This window comes from Ipomoea nil, unplaced genomic scaffold (genome assembly GCF_001879475.1).
Source record: "Ipomoea nil cultivar Tokyo-kokei standard unplaced genomic scaffold, Asagao_1.1 scaffold1768, whole genome shotgun sequence".
NCBI classification, from domain to species: Eukaryota; Viridiplantae; Streptophyta; class Magnoliopsida; order Solanales; family Convolvulaceae; genus Ipomoea; species Ipomoea nil.
Genome location: NW_017618196.1, coordinates 436,213 through 463,194, shown reverse-complemented (window position 1 = coordinate 463,194; position 26,982 = coordinate 436,213). Strand labels below are relative to the sequence as shown.

At 39.6% G+C, this 26,982-nt stretch overlaps 3 protein-coding genes across 4 annotated transcripts in view; all 3 read right to left on the bottom strand.

The window, feature by feature from the left end:
- Positions 1–26,982, bottom strand: part of LOC109192092 (putative late blight resistance protein homolog R1A-10) — a 185,287-nt gene that overhangs the window by 89,857 nt on the left and 68,448 nt on the right. Inside the window, exons 7-13 of the mRNA XM_019342703.1 lie at positions 13,336–13,702; positions 13,120–13,217; positions 12,863–12,991; positions 12,677–12,757; positions 10,825–11,088; positions 10,634–10,719; positions 10,149–10,231 (exon numbers count right to left, since the gene is read on the bottom strand). The gene's annotated coding sequence lies outside the window, so the exon portion shown is untranslated. The remainder of the gene's footprint in view (positions 1–10,148; positions 10,232–10,633; positions 10,720–10,824; positions 11,089–12,676; positions 12,758–12,862; positions 12,992–13,119; positions 13,218–13,335; positions 13,703–26,982) is intronic.
- Positions 13,809–16,018, bottom strand: LOC109192088 (putative late blight resistance protein homolog R1B-17). 2 transcript variants are annotated; one of them, XM_019342700.1, is made up of 2 exons: positions 13,937–16,018; positions 13,809–13,823 (listed from the first exon to the last, which is right to left on the bottom strand). In XM_019342700.1, exons 1-2 carry the CDS (start codon positions 15,959–15,961, stop codon positions 13,821–13,823), a joined length of 2,028 nt encoding a protein of 675 aa, XP_019198245.1. In that variant the 5' UTR covers positions 15,962–16,018; the 3' UTR covers positions 13,809–13,820. The 2 variants fall into 2 exon arrangements, with proteins under 2 accessions (XP_019198245.1, XP_019198244.1); XM_019342699.1 differs by lacking the exon at positions 13,809–13,823 and adding an exon at positions 13,831–13,860.
- Positions 26,726–26,982, bottom strand: part of LOC109192085 (putative late blight resistance protein homolog R1A-10) — a 44,707-nt gene continuing 44,450 nt past the window's right edge. Inside the window, exon 9 of the mRNA XM_019342687.1 lies at positions 26,726–26,912. The gene's annotated coding sequence lies outside the window, so the exon portion shown is untranslated. The remainder of the gene's footprint in view (positions 26,913–26,982) is intronic.

The following is a 26,982-nucleotide window of genomic DNA, read 5'->3' as shown; positions in this document are numbered from 1 at the left end:
TTTTTTACCACGCTAGTTATCCATCCGTTTAAGGCATCTCAAAATCTAAAAATTTTAAGAGTATTTTCGTCCTTTTTAACTTAAGTTCCCAATTTGAACATGAATAAATGGATTTAAGCTCTAAGATCAATCTCAATTTGATGTTCTCCTCCTCATCCTACCTTAATTTGAGGAGCAGAACTGTGAATTGAAATCGATCATAGGGCTTAAATCCCTTTATTCATGTTCAAATTGGGATCTTAATTTGAAAAGGACAAAAATACCATTAATAATTTCATATTTTGGCACTAAAATAATAGTCGTGGATGAAAATTGCTACTAAAACAATAATCGTGGATGAAAATTGCTACTACAATAATAATCATTGGTAAAAAGTGTTATTTTGATAATACTCGTGTGAAAAAAATTGGTATTTGCTCAGTGTAAATATCATTCCTTAAAAAGAAAAAAAAAAGTAAATATTGTTAGGATAGCTTAATTCATGGTGAAAGTGACAGAGTTCATCAATGGAGAGAAGCTCAGCAAGTTGTATTATTGGAGAGAAAAACTTGAAAAGAGAAAAGAAGATTACAGCCTTATATATACAGAGATGAAGAGATGAAGAGATGAAGAGATGGCAGTTATAACTGCCATCTTACAGGAAAAGACCAAAAAGCCCTTGGCCTCTAACAACTGCTACTGCTTATTTGTTGATCTGAATAAGGAGCAAAGCTGGCTGATTAAGGACACTTCATCACCCCCCCCCCCCCCCCTTAAGCTGGAGCATGAAGGTCTTGAAGGCCCAGCTTAGAATGGAAGAAATCAAAAGCTGGTTTAGGCAAGGGTTTAGTGAATCCATCAGCATTCTGATTCTGTGATGAGATGCTTAGCAATTTGATCACCCCTTCTTGGACTTTTTGCTTGACTACATGACAGTCAATCTCTATATGTTTTGTTCTCTCATGGAAAACATAGTTTTCTCCTATTGCAATGGCTGATTGATTATCACAAAACAAGGCCACAGGACTACTGACTTCAACTTGCAAATCTGCCAATAGATATAACAACCATTGTATCTCACATACTGTGGAAGCTAAGGCTCTATACTCAGCCTCAGAGGATGATCTAGACACAGTAGCCTGCTTCTTTGTTTTCCATGAAACCAGGGAATGCCCAACATAAATGCAGTAGCCTGTTATGGATTTCCTGCTTTCTATGCATGTTGCCCAATCAGAGTCAGAAAAATTTTGAATCTTAGTGTTTGGATGAGAGGAGTAGAATAAGCCTTTGCCAGGAGAACCCTTCAAGTATCTTAACACTTTGTGAGCTGCAATCAAATGAGTATCCCTAGGCTTGTCCACAAACTGACTAAGCTGTTGCACTGCAAATGTTATATCTGGCCTGGTGTTTGTCAGATACAAAAACTTGCCAACCAATCTTCTATAAACTTCAGGTTGTTCAAGTAGAGCCCCATCCAAACTATGGAGTCTTTGACCTGTATTGAAGGGAGTATTAGCAGGTTTGGCTTCCAGGAAGCCATTTTCTTCAAGGATCTCAAGAGTGTACTTCCTCTGGCAGATGTTGATACCCTTAGAGGATCTGAAAGCTTCAATGCCAAGAAAATAGTTTAATGAACCAAGATCTTTGATCTTAAAGGAGTTGTCCAGAAACTGTTTCAATTCTTTAATCTGAACAGAACATGTTCCTGCAACCAGGATATCATCAACATATATCAATAAAGCAATGAAAGAATCACAAGTCTGCTTGGTAAACAGAGAAGGATCAGCAGATGATTGTCTGAAACCATTGTCTAGTAGGGCTTTAGTTAATTTGGCATTCCATTGCCTACTAGCCTGTTTTAATCCATATAAAGATCTCAGCAGCTTGCAAACTTGATTGGGCTTATCAGTTTGAAAACCTGGTGGCACAACCATATATACTTCCTCCTACAAATCCCCATGAAGAAAAACATTGTTAATATCAAGTTGTTGGATGTCCCATCCTTTTGCCACAGCCATAGCCAAAAAGGTTTTGATTGTTGTCATCCTTGCCACAGGAGAAAAAGTTTCAATATAGTCAACACCTAATTGTTGAGTATATCCCTTTTCCACTAGCCTGGCCTTATATCTTTCAATAGAACCATCTGATTTGTGTTTGATTTTGTACACCCATCTACAACCAATGGGAATATTTCCTGCTGGCAGGTCTGTCAATAGCCAAGTGTCATTCTGAACCAAGGCCTTTATTTCATCTTGCATTGCTTTCCTCCATTCTTCACTTTTGACTGTCTCTTTGTAGGTTTGAGGTTCATGTGAAGTGGTAATGGAGGATGCACACAATCTATGACTAGGTGACAAGTTATCATAGGAGATAAACTTGTCCATAGAGTGTGGTGAGGTTCTAGGACTGCTTCTCATCATGGTAGACTGACACATGTAATCCTGTAATTTTGAAGGAACATTTCTTGTTCTAGATGATCTTCTTGGCTGTGGAATGCTGTCAGATTGAGTTTGCCTATCAAGCTCATCTGATGTATTAAGGGAGGGCAAGTCAACAAAGAAGTTTGGTGACTGGCCATTCATCAAGACATCATTGGCTGTCTCACCAGAGTGAATACCATCATCATTCAACAAAACTCTACTGGTTCTCTCATCAGAGTTGTCATCATAACTTTGAGGTGTGGCTGCAGGGATAACATGCCCTTTTGTTGGCTCTAAAGGGCTAGCATCTGCCTCAACAGAAATGGGAACAAGAGGCAATGTGGGATTAAACAACTCTGATGCAGGCTTATTGACATCTGGATTTTTGTCTCTGAAAGGATAAACATGCTCATAAAATCTGACATCCCTAGAAACAAAAGTAACTTTGTTAATAACATCATATAATATGTAGCCTTTGACGTTAGCAGGAAAACCCAAGAATATGCATTTTGAGGCCTTAGATCCCATCTTGTTCCTCCCTGGTGAAATTGTTGCAGCAAAGGCTAAACAACCAAAGGATCTGAAATGTTCATAATCCACATCCTTCCCAAACAATATCTGAAATGGAGTGCAACCATTTAGAACATCAGTAGGGAGGAATCAAATAAGAGGAATGTAGGACACAGTGGCCCCAAAAATCATCAGCCAATCCAGACTGGAATTTCAAAGCTCTGGCTATATTCAGAATATGTTGATGTTTTCTTTCAGCCACTCCATTCTGCTGGGGTGTGTACACACAAGATCTCTGATGTATTATCCCTTTTTCATTAAAAAATGTGGTCATTATGAACTCACTTCCATTATCTGTTCTGACCACCTTAATTCTTGCTGAAAACTGAGTATAAACCATATTGTAAAAGTTTTGGAATATGGTTTTTACTTCTGATTTGTGTGTCATTAGATACAGCCAAGTAAATCTACTATGATCATCTACCATAGTCAAAAAATAATGCTTCCCTTTGAGAGATGGCACAGGAAAGGGGCCCCAAACATCCATGTGCAATAAATCAAAACATTTCTTAGCTCTAGTAACACTGACAGGGAAAATAGATCTCTTATGTCTTGCAAAATGGCATGTCTCACAGACAAAATCAACAGGTTTAGAGGAAGATGCAAGTTTTATTCCCTTTAATAATTGCACTTTATTTATGGGAAAGTGCCCTAATCTATCATGCCACAATTGCAGAGAAAAAACATTACAAAGTATATCAGATTCTTCATTCACATTACACATCTGCTTCTTCATAGGTGGATAAGAAAGTATATATAATCCATCTCTTTCTTTAGCAAAACCATCCATTCTCCCCAGATGTCCCTGAATGGTGCAAGAGTTAGGTTTCATAATGATTTCACAGCTTGATTGTCTTACTAACTTGCTTGCAGATATAATGTTGAAAGTGAAAGAGGGAATATGCAAGACATCCTGTAACAATATGTTCTTATGTAGCTTGACTTGTCCTATATGTGATACACTCAACATTTCTCCATTTGGTAACTTATTAGACATTCCCTGAACAGAATTGTATGCTTCAAAGTATTCTAAGGAGCATGTAATATGGTCAGTGGCTCCTGAGTCTAGAATCCAAATGGTGGATGAAATTAAAGCACTACTAACATGAAGATTAGAGATAAACTTGCCTTCATGGTGTTTCTCCATGGGATTTCTGAATTCTGGTCTCAGTCCAGTAGTGTTGACAGTCACAACAGCATTAGTGGATGCTTGACTTCCTCGATTCTGATTTTGCAATAATGACAATAGCCTTTGGAACTGGTCATTAGTGATGCCCATGTCACCAATTTGGTTCACAGAAGCATTATGAACCTGCTGAGCATCCTGAGACTGTTGTTTATTCTTAGACTTATAACCTGCTACCCAACCTGGAGTATATCCATGCTTCTTATAGCATTTCTCAATGGTATGTCCAATCATTCCACAAAAAATACATTTAGGTACACTTTTGCCTGTTCCACTATTGAATTTCTTCTTGCTATTGTTGCTTAAGGCTGAAACTGTCATCATAGTTTGATCATCTGTACACTGATCTCCACCACCTTGAACAACATTAGCTTGAACTAGATCATTGTTCTTCTGACTAAGAGAATTCCTGAGCTTCCTTTCCATCTTTAATGTCATATTGAGAACTTTTTCCATGACTGGAATAGGTTCCATGACTAGAATTCCGGATTTGATATTCTCATACTCTTCATTTAATCCTTCCAGAAATCTTATTATCTGATACTCTTCCTTTTCCTTTTGGATCTTCTTCATCAGAGTACAGGAACACTTAGGCACACACTCACAGGCAAGAATAGGTCTCATTGTATTCATTTGAACCCATAATGCATTACTCTTAGTAAAGTATTCATTTATTGAGAGATTACCTTGAGAACATTTGAAGATCTCATTCTGCAACTCAGAAATTCTGTGTGAATCAACTTGAGAATACCTTCTCTTCAGAGTATTCCAGACATCCGATGTAGCTTCGAGGTATAAGACTCCTTCTGCAATCGTAGGGCTCAACGACTTGAAGATCCAGGAGCACACTATGTTGTTACAGCTCTTCCAAATAGTGTACTTTGGATCATTTATCTCAGGCTTCAGTATAAATCCATCTGCAAATCCAAATTTATTTTAGACTTCTAGAGCTATCTTCATTGATCTGCTCCAGGATGCATAATTCACCTCGGATAGTGGTGGAGAAACTAGGATCAGATTAGGATTTTCTGTAATATGCAAGTACCAGTGGTCATCGAATTCATCCGCAGCTTGTTGAGCATGATTTGGACTTGGATTCATGTTCATCTGAGCTGGACTTTGATTCGAAGAAGCTCCGGCTGAATTTCCGTTCTAATTTTCTGTCATCACCACTGCGGCGTAGCTCCGGCACTTTGATACCATGTTAGGATAGCTTAATTCATGGTGAAAGTGATAGAGTTCATCAATGGAGAGAAGCTCAGCAAGTTGTATTATTGGAGAGAAAAACTTGAAAAGAGAAAAGAAGATTACAGCCTTATATATACAGAGATGAAGAGATGAAGAGATGAAGAGATGGCAGTTATAACTGCCATCTTACAGGAAAAGACCAAAAAGCCCTTGGCCTCTAACAACTACTACTGCTTATTTGTTGATCTGAATAAGGAGCAAAGCTGGCTGATTAAGGACACTTCATCAAATATCATCTTAGAGATAGCAGTAGGTCCTTTGCATCTTAAGATTATTACTTGATCAGCTTTGGTGTTGAATTACTATCTCAATTTATTGATAGTATTTAAACTAATCACGTATTCTTTAATTATTATATATAGCTATGAAAATTTGTCTTCTTATCATTTTTTTTATACATTAAGTATTATATTCCACCTTACGACGTCGAATTAATTCCAATCACCAGAGCCTCTACCCAAGAGTCCCAAAATATTGGAGAATAGCATTGACTTAGCTGAAAAAAGGTGGTAAAGCTATTGAACAACATAAGCAATGTCCGGCCTTCGCTATTAGCTGCAATAGTTTCTCCACCAACCTTCTTGTTGCGAATCAGCAGTCCGGAGTGAAGCTACGAGCTGCCGAGGGAACTTCGGATCAGTCCAGTTGGTGTCTGTGTAGTTATGGTAGTTTCAACGAAAGAAACAGGCGGTTGACAGGTTGGTTTGTTGTAGGTTTAGGGAGTGTTGATTTGGAATTAAGGTGTTCTTGTTTTTGGATTTTGGTGTATAGCGGTTTGCCACGTCCGGCTGTAGAACGATAAAAATCGGGGATGACGCCACAAGGCTGGTATTTTCCTTGATAAGTCGAAGAGCTCACATAGGACCCAGTGAGAGAAAACTTGCGTTATGGGGCGCAAGACTTTGATTTCTAATCTTATACATTGTCTGCCTTCAAAGCAAAATAAAGAGGCTATTTATACTACTATGACAACCTTATTTTCAGCCAACTAAAAAGAAGAAATAACTAAAAACTGGGCTAAAAATTGGCTAGAAACTAGGGAGCAATTTGTTAAGCTAGAAAAATTGAATTTTGAATTCAATTTTTATTTGTAAGTCTCATTCCCATTATTTGGCCAGCTTCTTTGAAACTCAATCTTGGACTGCAACCAAATTGACATATGTTGCTTCACTTCCCTCCCTAAGTTCACATAGCTCATTCTTGGTCTTCTTGTTGTTTAACTTATTTATGAGACCATTTAAAGCTTCTTGCAACCTCTTTGCCCTTACCCGTGAGATAGGAACGTCCATGACACACAATGGGTCTTGCATATCATTAGTTTGTCCTCCGTTGTCCTCAACACTTCTATAGCTACCGGCATCTTCAAGAGGTATACCATCACAATGCATTAATCGAGAACCAGTCTCATTCAAGATATCCTGAGTGTATTTGCGTTGGCATAAGTTCAAGCCAGACACATCTAGTTTAGCCTCTATGCCCAAGAAGTATCCTAAGGATCCTAGATCCTTAATTTTGAAATTATCATCAAAGAATGCTTTTAGTTATGTGATAAGACTTATTTGTCCACTTGCTACCAAGATATTATCAACGTATGCTAGGAGGGCAATGAAATTTTCATCACTCTTCCCGGTAAATAAATAAATAATGATGGATCGGACTTGGACGGTTTAAAACCAAGACGAAGAAGTGCAGTACTCAATTTTGCATTCCACGGTCGACCCCTAATTGCTGCATGTAACCCTTCGCCACTAGCCTCGCATTGTGTCTTTCAACAGTGCCATATGCTCTAAGCTTGACCTTATAAACCCGCTTGCATCCTATGGGCGTTTTTCCAGGAGGTAAGTCAGTCAACTCCCAATTATTGTTATCTTGAAGTGCAATGATCTCAGCGTCCATGACTTTCTTCCAACAATCATGTTTAATAGCCTGGTTATATGTCTGTGGTTCGTTAATAGCCATCACAACCATGGAGAAAGCTTTGTGTGATGGCACAAGGTTCTCATACGAAACCACTTTGAATAAAGAATGAGGTGAGGATCCATTTCTCATAATTGTATGTCACAGTAGTAATCCTGTAGCTTGCTGGGAGCCCTGCTATGTCTGGTTGTTCGCCGAGGTTGAATATCATGAACAGAGGGACCGGGTCAGAAACTTGTGTTTATCCCGTGTAATACTGTGAGGACCATCACGAGCAGACTCTGACAGAACATGATCACAAACACCATCAGAAAGCCCGTCGACATGGTTATCAACAGAATCATGCAGCTCAAATTATGCTCAACATAAGGCTGACCACTAACATGATTATGCATTTCATAATGTAGGGGCGTGGTGACCAGTATGGCAGGCAAAGGATCGGAGGATCGAACTGTTGTGACATTGTTTCCGCTCCACAATGATCTTTCTCAGCAAAAGGAATGTATTTCATAGAAAGTCACATCTCGTGATATAAAAGTAGAGTTATCATCTAAGTCATATAACAAGTAACCTTTAACATTAGCTGGTATTCCAACGAAAAGGCATCCTCTACTGCATGGTGCCATTTTGTTCCTTGACTTTGATAGGGTGGAAGCATTGCAAAGACACCCAAAAACCTTGAGAGCATTAAGATTGGGATCCCTTCCATATAATCTGCAATAATAGAGGTTAGACCATTCAAGCATAGGTTATGGAAGACGATTGATTATAAAGACAGCATGCAAAACACATTGCCCCCAAAATTCAAATGGAAGGTGAGCATGAAATCGAAGAGCCCTAGCAACATTAAGAACGTGTTGATGCTTGCATTCCACCACCGCATTCTGTTGCGGTGTATCTACACACGATTTTCGATGGACTATCCCTTTTTCAGCAAAGAACTCTGCAATGTTAAACTCTTGCCCATTGTCACTTCGTATTGTCTTGATGAGTATACCAAACTGTGTAAAACATAATTGTGGAATCTCCTTATCAAGTCTCTAGCCTCACCTTTCGTCCTCATTAGATTAACCCGTGTAAACCTTGAATAGTCATCTACCAAAGTCAAGAAATAATGTTCTCCTCCCAATGAGCGTATTGGGAAGGGTCACCAGATATATGTGTGCACTAATTCGAAACAAGCACTGGAACATGTAACACTTAAAGGGAAAGGAGTACGCTTATACTTAGTTAGATGACAAGTATCACATACTATGTTTCTGATGGGGAACATTGAAATATCATTCAAAAGATGGAGTTTATTCATTGGAAAATAGCCCAAGCGTTGATGCCAAATTTTGGCACTTGTACATTGCGTTGCAAAATGTTTATGACACAAATCAGATTGCTTCGGTGGGTTCGTTAGCACTTAGCAGATATAACACTTTCTCTTCTTTAGCAAAATCAATTGTCATCCCTTGCACTTCCTGAATCAAGCAGCAATCAGATGTGAAATTCAGTCTGTAAGAAGTATCCTGGAGCAGTTTGTGTACAAGTCCGAAGGAGGTAAATTGCAAGTCACTCTGTCAATCCTTAGGTTCTCACCTCTGCATGTACACTTTGTGTACAAAGATTGGATTTTTTTTTTCAGGTTCTCAATATAATTTGAACTCCCATGCACCCGATTGCTAGAGCGAAATTTTAAAGTGATTCTTAGCATATTAATGTTTTTAGAGAAAGTATATAAGTTAGCAAAATTATTCAACTTATCAATTTGATTATATAGATGTCTTTATAACTACCTTAAAGGCTAAAACACAAACAATTTTTTCTTCCATTGACATTAATAATAATAACATTAAAATATGAGTTTGGCAGAGTATTTGGATCAATTCTTCACATCACTATTTGACTTGAATTAAAGAAGGAAGAAATTAAAGGATGAACAAACCATCTAATCCTCCTATACACACACTCAAAAGTCAACCAACAAAATAAGTTTAATTTATAAACTTTCAAGCATCGAGTTGCACTTATAATTTAATTGGTTTATGTTTGTTGTGTGACATATTTTCATTATCACATGCTAGAAAGTTAGTGTGCATATATTTTTTAGATTGTGGTGCGTTTTATTCAAGTTATGTGCGCGGTAACCTATCATATGGCATATGATCGTTTTTGGTGACAGATTGCATTGGAAATGATATTGCCATGTTTTATGTAGTTTTATTGTTTGACATATATTGCTAGTTTGTATATACCAGCAATTCATAATCACAAACAAAAGTAAAGTCATATCATATCACATATAGACACTTTATGATCGAAATATGTATCTACATACTCACTTGGCCGAATGACCAACTAACATAATTTCTTTGAGCATCAACATGAGAAAACTCAAGCAAAATGGCAAGGATGTTTCATACAATTATATTCCTACTATTTACCTCTTTAGAAGTTGACACTCGCAGTGACTCACTCTAGACGGCTAACATGGCCTGACAACAAGAGCACTAATGATAGATTGATAGGTATTCAAACCCAAGGGAAGATTCATGCCATCCAAGTCGTCGTCTATACACTCTTCTATATGGGATTCATCATATTCAGGCTCCTGGATTTTGAAGAGTATGATTTTTGCAGGTTCTGCAAGCCATTTCAAGAACACGATGCATCTCTAGTCTAGAGCACGCATTCTGTAGCTCGATCACTGTAAAATCTTTCATTCTGATACCCTATAGAATGCATGAAATGAATGTAATCAATCTCATGAAGAAGTTTTTAGAATTATACTTAGCTTTACAAATCAATATTAATCAGTCATGTTACCAAGCAATTACTATTACCTGTAGATCTTCAATTCTTGAGAGTTGAGACTAGCAGCTTCCTAAGCTAGTTTAAAATATTTTCAAAGTCACCAACCTGATTTCTTCAAAAAGAAAAAACATCAACATTAGATCTCTTACTTTCACAATGTTTGGAGATAAAAAGTCTCTTGAGCCCATGTTTCAGTAGACAATAATACTACAGTGAGGAAACCAGGTTAAGCAATACTGCATCTTTCAGTTACATTATTGAATTAGATCATCTGGACTGCACATTTTCACAGCTAAGGTCCAAGGAAAAACAACCAAATTAAACCTTCAATATATCTGTATAAGCTAATTGACTCTGGTGTAAGCCCGACTGGCAAGCCAGGATTCATAAGATTTATTTATAGTCAATTCTAATAAGACAAATTTTCAAAATTATACTTAATTAGCCTTGCAAATCAATAACAATCTGGCACAGACAGAACAAAATATGAAAATAACAAAGCAATTCATCTTACCTCTACATCTCCAATAACTTGAGAGCACTAGCAGCTTCATTCCCAGTTTAGAAACTTTCCAGCAAGGCATTCAATTAGCACACCATCTGCAAAAGTATATCAAAACAAAGAATGAATATAATTGCAGCAAAACAGACATGTAAAGTCATCTCATCATCTCGGTTGATCATATAGGCACCAGATGACTCAACCTGCATGCATGCCACAACCACAACAGGGTTTCACCAATGACAGTACATCACGTACAAATGACCAACGTGCATCTATCCATCTCCTTTTCAATGTTGGGTGAGGATAAACTGACCATTATATTGTCCATTTGGCAGAGCTCTTGAGCCCATGTTTCAATACCATCTATTACCATATTTTGGATACTCTGCAATAGCACCTTACTTTCACAAGGAACCCCCACAACTCTCAGTTATGTGAGATTGAGGAAGTTTACCCTTCATGCCCTGCAAATGATCAACAAACATTTGTCTGTCAAAGACTCAAAGAATATCAAATGCATTTTTTGAAAAAGAAATCAGAAAACCAGTCATGTTTTATAATAGATCAAATACTATATTTTGCAGCAGTTAACTAAACTGTGATCTTGGCCAAGTCATCACTACATCTATATCTATAACTTTGCAGATATGATATTAAGCTAAGGTATCACATAAAACTCCTCACTTTGTCAAATTGATATCTTTGATTTCTTAAAGAACACTTACATAAATGCTGCATCATCATTATTATATTTCAGGCTGCAAGGCAAAATGACTGTTTCTTTCATTTATCCTAGGTGATATTTTCCAAATAGAAAGAGTAATCAGATTTGATCTTTGAATTAATAGAATATAATTAGTAGTTTATTAATATAGCTAGAATACACATTCTCATCAGATGGAAATCAACCTCCTATATTTGCAGCCTGCAAGAAGATGTGGTTAAAAATATAGATCAAAGCACTTAACTTCTATCATATCTTAACCTGATGCCTATGGGCTATGACACACATTGGAAACAGATACATGAAGACAGTGGTATTAATCGCTTAAAGAAAAGGTGTAGTATCTGTTCATAACTACTTTCTCAACCTACTGAAGCACAAAGAGTGAATACCGCCTCCACTGAGGCTCGAACCCACAACCTCCCATGTGGGAGAGCAACTCCCCCTACTTTATTGAACATCAATTTTTTAACACGTGTTGTGCATGAGCCCTTCTTGTATGTAACAGATCCACATTCATCTCAAGTCTTAACAAAAGAAAGAAATTTCAGTATATTTTTCTCCAAGTTGCTGGAAAACCCTTTCAATTTTGCTTCGAAAAATTTCACAGATTCCTACCAATCTTTTCCTTTACTCCTCACTACTCTGTTTTACAAGGGGGTGGGGGGAGGGTGGGGGGGGGGGGGGGGGGGGGGGGGGGCGGAGCAAGAAAGATATCATCATCATCACAAAATTAAACCTTTAACTGCATTTTTTTTTTGTGCCCAAAGGCATCCCTCCAGTCGATAGCCAGAAGACTAATCCCCCATCCCTACTGTCAGCACACTAAGTGGTAGGGGACTAGCCAAATGGTTTGCTCCATTCACAGGGTGGGGATTAAACCCCCAACTTCATGCTTAAGAGACGAGGTGTTGAACCACCACGCCAACCATGTTGGTTGCCTTTAACTGCATTGTAGTAAACCATTTATCACTACCATTTAAGTGGTTAGTTAACCCCTCAAATTTTTTGCATTATAAAAGTGGAGTTAGCAATCAAAGAGGCGTGAGTTTTGGGAGATTATTTCATATTGTAATTGTAAAACGAGTGCTCAGTTAAAATAAAATGGTTACATATCACCTAAAGACTGACTTCAAGATTTTGAGCCCTTTCTTTAAAACCAAGATCACTATCAAATCTTTGCTTTGAAGCCATACAGGACGCATTAGTTGGAGGTTATTTATAGCCAATTCTAATAGGAGAAGTTTTCAAAATTACACTTAATTAGCCTTGCAAATCAAATATCAATCAGACGAGACAAAACAAAATAACCAAGCAATTCCTCTTACCTCTGGAACTCCAATAGCTTGAGAACAACCAGCTTCCCAATTTAGACATTTTTCTGCAAAATATTCAATGACCACACCAATCTGCAAAAGCATATCAAAACAAAGAAAGAATATATTTGCAAAACACAAAATAAACAGAGATTTAAAGTCATCTCATCATCTCATATAGGCACAAGATGAATAAACCTCCATGCCACAGCCACCAACATTAGTTAACTCAAGCACACTAGCAAGGGTTTCACGGATGACAATACATCTTCACAAGGAACCCACACTGACAAATACCTGGGATTAAGGAAATTTATCCTTAATGCCCTGCAAATTAGAAACATTTGTCTGTCAAAGAATATAAAATGCCTTTTTTGAAAAAGAAGACAGAAAACTAGTCATGTTATAATATAACAAATAGTATGTAGGAATTAATTGGCATATATGTATCATACCATTTTTCTAATAACAGTTAGCTCACTGTGTTCTCGGCCAAGTCATCTTCTACTTGTGGATATTGTTATTCCTCATATTCAGACCCGTCAATTTTGAGCTATGGAAAAATATTGGAAATGAAATGATATCAGAAAAAGAAATAGTAACAGCTTTTGTAAAGAATGTAAAAGAAAATTAAAAAATATATATGAATAAAGCATGATATAGCTTCTAACCTTAAACATTCTTCTTCGTATTGGAAGCAGTCCTTCTAGAATCTGCTTGGCAGCAGCGACTACAGAAGGGCTGAACTGTTTCAACTCAATTGACCGCAGAAAGGAAATATGTGCAAAACTCTGAGGGATCTCTTCCAAGCAATAACAGAATTTTAGACCTAAGTGCTGGAGACATGGGAAGGAATATTTATTAGCCTTCAACTGCTCCAGGTTTTTAGCTTCAAGATGCAAGAATTCTAACCAACGGAATCCTCCTTCTGATACTTCCCATACTTTTCCATGGAAGGAATTTTCTAGCTTGAGCATCCTAAGCAGGGGCAACTTGCCAATTAGTTTTAAAGAGAATAAGCCCACTCAACCTCAACTCCTTCAGTCGGAAAGGAAACATACACCAATTTTGAAGGGTTACAGTGCAGTCAATAGCAACTGAAATCGTTAACTTCTCAAGCACTAACAAATATTCAAGATTACCCAAAATGATGGGATTACTGCTAGATCCGCAAGTGCAGTTGAGCTCTAATTCATCATTAAGGAAAATTTTCAGTGCTTTTAATCTTGGAAGCTTGTTATACATTTCCTTTTGGCAATAGGTTGGACTCACCCAAGATAATGTTTGAAAACTCTTCTTATCAACGCTTGGGGGATCTACTGTATAGGAATTGCCAAGTTCAAGATGCCTCAACTGTGGTGACTCCCATATTTTGGATGGCAAACGGACAGTAGCTTGTGATTCATTACCAGAAACAACAAGAGTCTGCAAATTACTGTTAATTGACACTATATAATCCAGACCTTCAAACCATTGTGCTACAGATATGTATCTCAAGAAAATGAAATCCCCAAAATGCATTTGCATTCTTCGGAAGAATGGAGGTGGAACAGAAGCTAAAACTCTTAACAGCTTGAGAGGTACAGAAATTTCAGGATTTTCATGAAAGAAGAAAATGGAGCGAGAGTTAATTGTATCAAACAACACATAATAGTCAAAACTATGTGTGTATAAACTCAACCAACGGCATGAATTTGCAAATGCATTTAATGAAACTCCTGGAAATTGCATAATATTTACTGCACATAAAATACCTCCTTTTTGAGCTTCTCCTACACAGAAAGTATGCATGTTACCATGCATCTTACAAGTCTTAATTTTGCCATTTGAGCCCCGGCTACTAATTAAGATAAGACTTCTATCAACAAGCTCTTGTAAATACTCATAAGCTACATTTTCCAACTCTTTATGCTCCAACAGCTCCACAAATCCCTCAGCAACCCACAATCTAATAAGCGTTTTAACTGAGATTTCACTGCGTTTTGGGAAGACTCCAAAATATAGAAAGCAAACATTCACATATTTTGGCAATTGATTGTATATGCGAGCAAGTACACTTCGATCTAGAACTCCCAGCAACTCTAATTCCTTTTCAATCTTCTTCCATTCTTGTTGTATGTTGTTGCATTTTGATAAACGCTTTGCAACTTCAACAATTAATTGTGGTAATCCTTCACATTTCTCCAAAACCTCACTCCTAATTTTTTCAAATTTAGGTGCCATAGATTCTTTGGGAGAAAGGATATTGCAGAATAGATCCCAACTTTCATTTGGATCCAGAAAAGCCATTTTACGCTTATAAAACTTTATATCAGCATAGCTTTTCTTATCGAAGTGCGTTGTGGTTATTAATATGCGACTTCTGCCACCACGAGGTAAACATCTTTGGATATGATTCCAAGCTGAATTGTCCCATAAGTTATCCAGAACAATTACATAACTCCGACTTGCTAAGCGTTGATATACTTCCAATTGCAGTGGACTTAAGGAAATCATAATATGAATTGAAATTGGCTTAGGCTCTACTCCAGAAATTGACGACAAAAGATCCCGTAGTGTTTGATCCACATGCTGGTATTCTTGAGGTAAAGTAATCCAAGTTCTTACCTGGAAATGCGATGCAACTGAGGGATGATTGTAGATACTTCTGGCTAAACAAGTCTTTCCTATACCCATCATCCCAACAATTGCAATTACTCTTGGTTTGCCATATTCGTCGACATCGAAGAGGGAGTTGTTTATCACTGTACGATCATGGTGACGCCCGACCATTATTCTGCCCTCAAAGCACTGTGACTGTGAGGATCCAGTCAACTTAACATTCTCATACCCGACCATCTTCACCTCATCATCTTCTTCATTCAGCATCTCCAGCAACTCTGCTGCATTTTTTGCTGCTTCTCGCAAGGTTTGATGGAGCTCCTGAGAAGCTTTTTGTGGATGCCATCCATCCTTGCCCAGAAGAAAGTTGCTGACTTGTATTTCAATGTGGTCTTCAGCTTTGAGCGCAAAGTCTCTAATTTTGATTTCCAAATCATTGATTTCAGCCCCACCACCACCACCACGCTTGAATTTCTCAAGAAAGGCCTGCAAAGAACAAAGCTTTTTATGGAGCATTTCTACTTTACCATAAAGAGACACGCTTGGCTCGCGCTTCAGCAGACTACACATCAACCCACTTTCATGAGTTTCATCAACTGATACCCTTGGCTTTGGCCTTGGCCTTGGCCTTGAGGTGGACTGCAAAAACTCAAGCTCAAGTGTTGACATAAGAGAAGTTAAAGCAACAATGGCCATCTCTCTAGGTTAACTCACTCAAGCTCAACTATTTTTCTGTTTTTGTTTGTTTGAGAAGAGAAAATGCCAGATCCAGAGGGGTATTCATTCATTGTAGTAAATTTTTTATTGAAAAATTATTAATGTATCTACATTAATTTTTAATTATTTTGAAAGTAATAATTTTTTCCATTTTCTGTTAAGTGTATATTTTTCCCTTAAAAAATAAAGGTAAAACATGAATTTCGTATATTTTTTTCCTAACAAATTATTGTTTATACAGATATCTTTTTGTAAATATTATAATTATATCTTTATACTAATGCTACTAACATTAATACCAACTAGGTAAGTCATTCGCCATTCAACTGTTGACCTGTTATACCAGTCGCGATTCATATAAATACCAACTAGCCAACTACATACACCACGCACCGCACCATTTTGCGTTCCCCCGGTGCATGCTCACAAACTGCTTCATCCCAAGTCATTCACCCCTAGTCATCGACCTGTCATATCGGTCGTGACTCATGCTAAGTCCTCAGCCCACCCAACCCTTGTGCTGCTCATCGCTATAGCACCCTCACATCTTCATCTAGTATCTGGAAACACCTAACAAGTCAATAATGTTCGAACTTGTCACTAGTAATGGCTAGAATATCACATTCACTATAATCTAAGTTATCAGCATGTACCACGTTCGCAGTCTCTGTTTCTTCAACTTTAGATAATCTCTTTTCATATGCCATATCTCCTTATTATTGTAGTAAACTTTTTATTGAAAGGAATGGTTTTTTTTAAGTTATCTATAGTATTTTTTTTTTCTAAATTATATGTATCTACATTAATTTTAATTATTTTGAAAGCCATATTTTTCCCTTTTTTTGTTAAATGGATGTTTTTCCCTTAAAAATAAAGGTAAAACATGAATTTCATTTATTTTTTCTCTAACAAATTATTATTTATACCTGAGCAGACATCTTTTTGTAAATATTATAATTATATTTTTAATTTAATACTACTAATATAAATACCAACTAGCCAAGTCGTTCGCCCTCAACCGTTCACCTGTCATACCAATCGTTCTTATTGCAAATACCAATTAGTCAACTACATGCACCACACACCATTTAGTATCTGGAAACATCCAACAAGTCCAAACAATGTTCAAACTTGTTATTAGTAACTGCTAGCTGCTACGTTCGCAGCCTCTTGTTTCTTCAACTTTTGCAGCCTCCTGTTCGCAGTCTCTTTTCAATCTCAAAAGTAGTGCCATCTGATGTTCGAAGGAAAGAGGTAATGAAGATAGCAAGATCATCGCTTTGTCTTCATCTTCAACCTTGACATCAAGTTTGACCAGATATGAGATTATGTGGCTGAAGGCATTAATATGACGCGCCAAGTCTAAACCCCCATGCATTAAGACTATAAAGATTTTGCTTTAGCTTTAGATACAGTTTATTCGTTATAAATTTTTCAATGAACTGAGTCTCCAATTTATCCTAAATTTCTTTTGGAGTTTACAAGGGCATAACGTGATACAAGACTTCATGGTTCCTATTTGTCATTCCTTCAAATCCCCCGTAGCTATGCATTTTTTTACACATTTTGTCCTACCGGTCAAATCACCGGCGAAATTTCGCCTGAAAAACGTAATCCATTTCAAATTAAATATAAGTGGGGGATTTTCAAAAAAAAAAAATATAAGTGGGGGCAAAATGGTCAATTTAACTTTTGAAAAAGGGCAAAATCGCTGTTCAGTCGCTGGGCAGAGTAATGACTAATGAGAAAAATTCCTAATTTGATTTCAATCTAATTCCTAATAGCGACTCCCATGGAAGGATGAATACTGATACCTAAACAACTTGACTTGTGGGTTGATCCCAGAAACAATGGTGTGAACAAGGAAGCAAGAAAGCTTAACGGTGTCATTAATGTGGCAATAGAAGGCTCGAGTATCAGAATACTTGATCTGACTCATTTGAGCGAGCTCCGGGCAAATGCCCATCCCGCAATTTGGTTGGGAAAGAAGGATGTAGTCGCCATTTGGGGCCAGGACTGTATGCACTGGTTCCTGCCAAGCGTTCCAGACACTTGAGTCGATATATTGGCACAACAAATTCGTTATAGCGTGGAGACGTGGTGATAGCTGCATAGATCTACAATTTCGAGTTTTTTTTTTACAACTCCCCTTTCAGTGAACTCAGACCACATTGCTTCTGTCCACTGCAAAGGTTCTTCAATATTCTCGAGAAGAGCCCTACCATTTCTAATTTCTTATGGTTGAAATCAAATTAGGTGAAATCTACTGTGGCTGTTCTGCCCAGGGTAGGAGAGTGTCTTCACAATTCGTTCTTCGTAGGTTTGAGAAATTAAGTTGAAATCAAATTAGGAATTTTCTCATTACTCTGCCCAGCGACTGAACAGCGACTTTGGCCTCTTTCTTTTTTACGGTTAAATTGACAATTTTGCCCCACGTATATTTAATTTAAAATGAGTTATGTTTTTCCGGCAAAATTTCGCCGGTGATTTGACCGGGAGGATTAAATGTGTTAAAAATACATAATTACGGAACTAAATTGTTAGTTTTTAAAGTCAAGTACTAAAATTAATAAGACTCATATAGTTACAGGACCAAAAGTGTAATTTTCTCTATCTTCTTATTATTTTTGTTGAGGTTAGCGAATATATACATACATATATAAAGAGTTCTCCAATTTTATAGAACTTTATTGAAATGTCATAATAATCCACTTCATATTGTAATGGTAAATGAGACATTCAAACAATTCCAAATTTATTTTATTATATATTACTAACAATCTCAAATTTGTAGTCTGCATTGACATCATCATCAACATATACAAGGGAATACATTATTCACTTTTTTTTTTTTTTAATACAATTGTTATGCCTCATATGGCCAACTTGTAAAATAAAAAACTTTAAAAATTCCTAATTGGAGATTCCAAAGGCTAACTACCGGCAAGTAAGACAATTTAATTGACATGTTGGCAGGCTATAATTAAAATAATTCATAATTTAACACTAATATTGAAAGCTTAAACACACATTTACTATTTCTAGAAGAAGAAAAAAAAAAAAACTAAGAGTCGTCATGTTTTTGAACTAACGTTTTTACATTTGTGCTAAATTGTAGTGGTAATATCATTGATAGAGAACATACCATGCGCTACGTCCCCTTTTATACTAAGGACATGGTCGGATACAAGTCACCGCAAGGCAAGAGTCACTTCCCGATTTGACCAGACATGAATATCGTACCTGACCAACCCAGCCTGATGGTTGAACGTCTTTATGGCTTAAGGAGCCTCTGCCTTTACCTTCTTATATATGTTTGGTTTCGACCTGCTTACTTGGATGAGATTCCGGGCGATAGTAGCACTCAAACCAACCCCAATAGCAATTGGCTAGATATATAGATCAGACATATTTGTGCATGTGTACACTCTTCCATAGGCTTTCGAGGCCGTCGGGTGCATGAGAGATACGTGTCACACTCCTCTTGCCTATAAATACCTCGCTAGACGCTTATGCGAGGGATTTTCAGCTCTATCTCTCTCTCTCTCTCTCTCTAGAGCCCTTATAAGCTCGGGAACCTCCAACCCTCGGACATTGTAACCCGAGCTACCATTTTCAAATACGTCACTCAATAACATACGAACACATATACCGGTGGGATTTACCACATTAATTACTTAATTAATCATTACAAATTAGTAATACAGTATGTCATATGATCAAAATATCTTATGTGAATTTAAATGATTATATCGCTACTGCTTAATAGTACCCATGGATCAAAAATATAATTTTTTTGGTCAAAATATTAGCTATCACATGAATTCTTTGCATGATATATCTTAATATCATTTGTGTTGGTATATCAAATATAACGTTAAATGATAAACATAAAGCTAATTAATACTTGATTCAAAATGTCATAATAGTCAATAGGAGGTAACTTTAGACCAAATATTGCAAACTAATTTAAACAAAAGTTAATTAAAAAAACAGAAAAACCTACCTTCATATTATAAAATTGCAAATAAGACATCCAAAAATATGTTTATATATTACTAACAGCTCCAAATTTGTACTCTATATTGACACCATCATCAACGTGTAAAATAAAAAAAATTTAAAAGTCAAGACTAAAGTATATATATGGTCTTCCTAGTCTAGTTACTTCTCCTGGGTAGTATACGGGCTATTATCGAAGAATAAGATTCACCCAACACATACCTTCCAGTAGTCGTTATGGGTTTTCATTGTCATAAAAAAAATCTACAAATGGTTGCAACACTCAAATTAAAAGTCAACATAAAAATATAAAACGGAGGAATCCTATAGTTTTGTTCTACTCTTCTGGTCATACCACCCTTTTACCAATGGGAGATATTTGATATGGGATCGGGGCAAACCAAGCCGGAAGGGAGATGTCGCGACATGAGGGGCCAAGGGCGACCTCAGCCAAAGTCGACGTTGGCCAAGGTCGCGGTCGACCCCGACCAAGGTCGAGGTCGACCTCAGCCTTGGCCAAGGACGACCTTGATGGAGTTCGACCCCGGGGTCGACCTCAGATAAGGGCGGCCATGACCCGGGGGCCATGTAGCGAAGGGCGGCTTCAATGGAGGCATCCCGGGGCCTCGGGCGTGTGCATGCGAACACAGTACAGTCAAACCGTGATCCAACCGCCCACCCTATTCTCATGGGGCGGTAGGGGGGCTAGCTTGTATTTTTTTTTTCAATGAAAAACATGTTTTATTGGCGACGAATAGCCCGACGCGTGGAAAACCCCTTACATCAAAAAATAAGGCCAGCTTAGCCGCAGAAGGCAGTGAGTGTAAAGTATGAAAAATTTTTGAAGTGTTAAAACCGAGGCCAGCTGTTGCAAGAGCGTCCGCAACGTGATTGGCTTCCCTGTAAATATGTCGTATACTGGAACCCCATAAACTAAGAGTGGATCGAACGTAAGAAACTGCTGGCTCAATTCTCCAAGGAATCCTTGTATCGTGCGCAGAGATCAAGTTGGCAAGGGAGAGAGAGTCGACTTCCACAGCAAAAGGAGCCATGGCAAAGGCAGCACACCATTGTACAGCCAGCTGAAGAGATAGAGTTTCCGCTTCCATGGCTGACGAGGCCTCAAAGCGGAAGCATAAGCCTACAATCAGTTGGCCACGAGATCCCCGAACGCATGCTCCACCCGCTGCCCCAGCATCCGAAAAAACAGCATTCGTGTTTAATTTCAATCTTCCTTCGGGTGGGTGAAGCCATTTTACCCAAATTGTTGTACGCTGCAGCGGGGCAGCAAAGCCCGTAACGAGACCAGCCGATACAAGGAGGTAATCATTGCCCCCACTCTTTTTAATCGGGTGAGATAGAGATATTAAAAAGGCTTCCCTCTTAATCATGTGAATGGAGCCGGCTGGTGAAAAAGCAGTACCCTCGTGAAGGCAGACATTGTAGGCCTTCCATAGGAACCATAAGATGAGGCAGGGAAGCAGTTGCGCATAAAACATTGTAGCAGATCCGGCTGGAGCCAATAACCACCATGAGTGACACTGCGAACGTATCGAGCTGGCAACGGCCCTCGGCAATGCAAAAATATCAGCAAAATAAACCCAGACATCTTGTACGCTAGCACAACTGAGGAGGCAGTGATCTAGACTGGCAGAATCCCTCCGGCAGAATGGGCATACCGAGGGCATTGAAAAACCAAACCGCTGTAGAATATCCGGAAACGGCAGCAAACGGCGTAGCAATCTCCACATGAAAATAGACACTTTTGAAGGCAGCCCCCCGCCCCAGATACAGGAGGCAGAAATACAGCGACCACCTGTCGGTCGAAGCGCATTGTATGCTAAAGAAAAGGTAAAATTTCCATAAGTCGAAAGAGACCATACCGGGGATCCCGAGGAGCCGCTCACCGTGTGCTCGGTGACGAACTCCTTTAAGTCCTGCATGCGACGCCACGTGAGGGAGGGGGCTGCCCGCTCACGGTCTTCTGGATAACTAGCTCGCATAAACTCACTCCATAATGTGCCTCCCTGCAAATAATGGAAGTAGAGCTTAGCCGAGAAAGCATGCTGAATAGGGGTAAGCAATCTGATTCCCAAGCCCCCCTCCTCCACGGGAAGGCCAAGCTTGGACTAGGCCGCCCAATGCCTCTTCGGACGACCTTCCACTGAACCCCAAAAAAATCTGGCAAATTTAGCTTCAATAGCTTTCTCCGTTTGGCGAGGAAGCATCACCGAGGCTGCTGTGTACAGAGGGATCATCGCCAGAACATGCTTGATAAGAGTAAGACGGCCACCCGGGGAAAGCAGTTTTCGATGCCAGGATACTAACTTGTCATCAATCTTCTCTAATAGATGTTGATAAAATATTGGGCGATTCCGGCCTTTGAATAAATTAACTCCCAAATAACGAAAAGGTAGCGAAGACTGCTGCATACCAAGGATGCGGGCTATGGCAGATGCACGGTGACTCGGGCACGATCGAGCAGTGACAAAAAAACTCTTATGAAAATTAATTTTCTGACCAGAGGCTGCCTCATACTTTTTAAGAACCTCTGCAAGCGCCTTTAAGGATCCCGAAGCTCCATTTGCAAAAATGACAATGTCGTCTGCAAAGGCCAGATGAGTAACCACAGGGCAGCGGGGGGCCGTAGAATAAGGCGAGACCATGCCAACACCCAACTTTAAGATAAGAGAACGGGACAGGGCCTCAGAAACCAAGATAAATAGAAGCGGTGAGAGCGGGTCCCCCTGCTTTACACCTCTAGACGGCTGAAAGAAACCACAACTCACTCCGTTAACTAGAACTGAAAGCCGCGTCGCCTGGAGGTTATTCATAACAATTGTGACAAAGGCAGGCGGAAAGCCAAGCCTTGATAAGACAGCACTGAGGAAAGGCCACGCCACCCGATCAAATGCTTTCATCATATCAAGTTTAACGACAACATTCGAGCCCCGACATTTCTTGTCAAGATACTGTAGGAGCTCAAAAGCCAGAAGAACGTTGTCTTGTATACTCCGCCCTTCCACAAAGCCCGCTTGCTCTTTTGAAATTAGTTTAGGGAGAATTGGACTGAGCCGCGAAGCTACAATTCTGGTAAGCACTTTACTGATGAAAGTGCAAAGACAAATGGGCCTGAAGTCCGTGAAAGATTTCGGGTGTGGCTTTTTGGGTATAAGCACTATTTGGGCACTTGCTACCGCCCGGGGGACAGGCACACCAACAAAAAAATCCATCGCAGCATGATATACATCATTTTGGATCACTGCCCAACAGTGCCGAAAAAAAGAGCCCGAGAAGCCATCGGGGCCTGCAGCACTGTCGGGATCCAGCTTCCAGACAGCATTCTTCACTTCGGCTAGCGTAACCGGGGTCACTAGTTGATCCGCATCCGATGCCGCAAGGCTATCCGGTAGGTAACTCAGTAAATCTTCCATCACCGAACAGTCCTCCGCCGCAAACAACTTAGAGTAAAAAGATACCGCCTCCAACTGGATGTCAGTTTGGGAGGTCAGAAGCACTCCATCTTCCGACTTAATTGCACTGATTCTCTGCCGTCGATGCCTATCCTTGACCATTGTGTGAAAGTACCGGGTGTTTGCATCCCCCTCCTTGAGCCACTTTACCCGCGCTTTCTGCCTCCAGAAACATTCCTCTTGCTTAAGGGCAAGGGCGAGGTCAGCTTGTAGTTTATGCAGCGATGCCCGGTTGTCCCCCGTGGGACTTGTTGCATAATCATCTTCTGCTCTAGACACACTTGCCTCTAGACACTTGATCCTGTCAAAGATGTTACCAAAGGAATCTTTGTTCCAGGCCCGCAGAGCAATTTTAAGATGTTTGAGCTTATAAGCCAGAGCCCGCATGCCTCCCCCGTCTGCCGTTGCTGACCAGCTGCGAGAAACAACCTGCATAAAATCTGGATGTGTGATCCACATGTTCTGGAAACGGAATTGTTTCGAGACTGAAAAGCTATTATTTTCCCCGTTGAGCAAGAGTGGCGCATGGTCTGAGGTTGTCCTGGCCAAGACATTAATCCGAATATCTGTGAAAAAATCCCTCATAGAGGGGTTCATGAGAAATCTATCTAGTCTCTTCCAAACTGGCCCTGTATTCCGCATCCCGTACCAGGTGTACTGACTGCCCAAAACAGCTAGATCAAATAAACAGTTGTCACTAATGAAATCCGCAAAGTCCGAGATATTATTCGTGTCTGGTATAGCGGAGCCTCGATATTCTGAGATGCTGGAGATAACGTTGAAGTCGCCCCCAAGCAGCACTGGACTATTTGTGTCCAGCAGGAGCGGGGTCAGCTGAGCCCACAATCTGGCTCTTTCCACTCTCGTGTGCTTGGCATACACTGCTAAAAACTGAAAGGAGAATTGCCAAGGCACATATTTCACCACACAATGCAGAAATTGGTCATTATCAGCCAGTACTACCACTTCACAAGCTGCAGACCACATCAGCCAAACTTTTGACTCAGCAGAAGCGAAGCCATTGTCCAGATTAAAACCCCGCACAAAGCTGTCTAGGCTATCATTATTGACCATTGGTTCAAGAACTGAAATTAAATGAATGCGCTCACGTCTTATTAATCTCTTGAGCCTACGCCGTGAGGTAAGTAGGCCCCTGACGTTCCAGCTGAGAACATTCATTTTAGCCGGTGTGAGAAGGAGACACGAGCGATTTTACCAGCAGCCAACCGTGTTGTAACCGCAGGGACATTTGCCGAGTAATCCTTTCGAGGCCGAGACTTCTTCTTAGTGACCGTAATAAACGCTTCTGGCTGAGATTTACCCAATTTGGAAGAGAAACGCCTGCTGTCCTCCCTCCACGAGTCTAACAAGGCCTGGTTGAGAGGGCCAACCTGGACCTCATCTCCATCTGACAAATGGCCAGGCACAGAATCAGACGTGGTCGAATGGCGTAGGCACTGGTCATCTATAAGTACGGCCCCAAAAGAGACGTTGGCATCCGGGATGTCAACTGGCGATGTTGAGCTCACCGTGTCCACTGGAGTGCCTGGGTGAGCCACCAAAGTAGTCAATGGAGCGTCTTGTGCCGACTGCCTGATACGGTCATCTACCGGAGGAATTGGCTCATCTGAATGATTTACTACACGCCATCTTTTTCTCGGAGGGACAATATGCGGCTGTTTGAGGGGCGCTGGTTCATTCTGATGGCCAGTGGGAGCATCACGGTGAATTGAAGATTGAGAACGGCATTCTGAGTCCTGGTGCCCAAATTTTCGGCACCCCAAGCAATATGGTGGTACAAATTCATGGACTATCCTCTGCGTAAAACCTCCGTAAGAGCCATTATTGATCCAGACTTGTTCGACGAGAGGTAAACTTACGTTGAGCTCCACACACACCCTAGCTACCGACGGGCGATTATGTACTAAGGTGGAGGTGTCGACTTTAAGGGGGTTGCCCACCAGATTAGCAATCGAGTAAATGGCCCGCTTGTCGTGGAGATGAGCCGGCAAGCCTTCCAACGCTAGCCAAACAGGAACAATGGGAGACTCAACATCCGGGCGAAAATCTGGCGTCCAGCGAAAGACTCGCATGAGGGATCCCTTGATCGACCATGTCTTTCGAAGCCAGCAGCGCTGGAAATCGATCTCATGATCAAAGTTTATCAGAATGTGCCTCTGATCGATCAGGCCTAGAGTGAAGGCGCCACCGAAGCCAATTTGGTCAAAAGTCTTGCGAAGATCAGCCATCGGCGGGCGACTTTTGGCGAATTTGCCTACTAGTGCAAAACGAAACTTCTCAAAGAATTGTTGTACGTCGTCGTCTGAGAAGGAGACCGCGGGCATACCCTTATAACGCCCCGGCGGCCGGAGAGGCGAGGATTCAGATGATTTCGATAGAATATCAGCAAAAGTGCGGTGAGGGGGCGCGGCGGCCCCCGGCGGTGCCGCCATCAGAAGCACGCAGAGACAAAGATGAACGCAAAGGATGCGGAGCGTTTTCTCAAGTAATGATTACTTTTGAAAGGTAGGTGGAGTCCAGTTCTGTTCACTGGGCTAGCTTGTATAAAATAACTTATTCTTGTCTTGTTAGGACATCTACATCTTGTCTGAATATTACATTCTCCTTGTAATTCTCCTACAAACTTTTATCAATACAAGAATTGTCTCCGCGACATATATTCTTTGTCTTTTATTACCGTATTATCCATTTACTTTATTATCGGGTTTAGTAATTCAGTACGTGGCTGCCTCAATAGTGTGGAGTTTTTTTTTTTTTTGAAAAATTTTTGTAAGTGTGATTAAGAAAGAGAAGATGGTAGAAATGTTGATTTCAAAAAAAAAAAAAAAAAAAAAAAAAAAAAAAAAAAAAAAAAAAAAAAAAAAAAAAAAGAGAAAGTAAAAGAACACCATTAACACGCCCGCTGGGCGCCATTGTGGCCTTCACGCATGCAGCACGGGACTGGCCTTAGAATGCATTGGGTCTCACTTTTCTGAAAAAACCCCAAATTAGCAAAACGAACTTGGACATTCTCTCTCTTCCCTCCCTCTCTTTCATGTTGGCATTTTTGTCTTAAAATGAATGATCTGACTTGCCTTAATGACCTGCAAATCAGAAACTATTTGTCAATCAAAGAATATTCATTGCATTTTTTATTTTTTTTAAACAGGGCAATTCTAATAGCACTTGGAATTTACTTAGTAACAAGGGAAGAAAATCATCAAACAAGAAATCTAAGTTCTGTGTTGATGAAGATCAGTTGATGAGGTCATGAGGAACCAATTCATTTATTATCTGTACAAGGTAGCAACACCATTTCATTTTATTTTATCTGGGATGCAGATGTAAATGCAGATATAAAGATACATGCAGCCTCACACACATATACCATCCATATCGTCGTCTATTTACTCTTCTATATGTGATTCATCATATTCAGGCTCCTTAATTTTGATCTATGGAAAAAAAAAGTACAAAATAGAGAAAGCAAAATGAGATCAAATCAGAAAAACAAATAGTAATAAT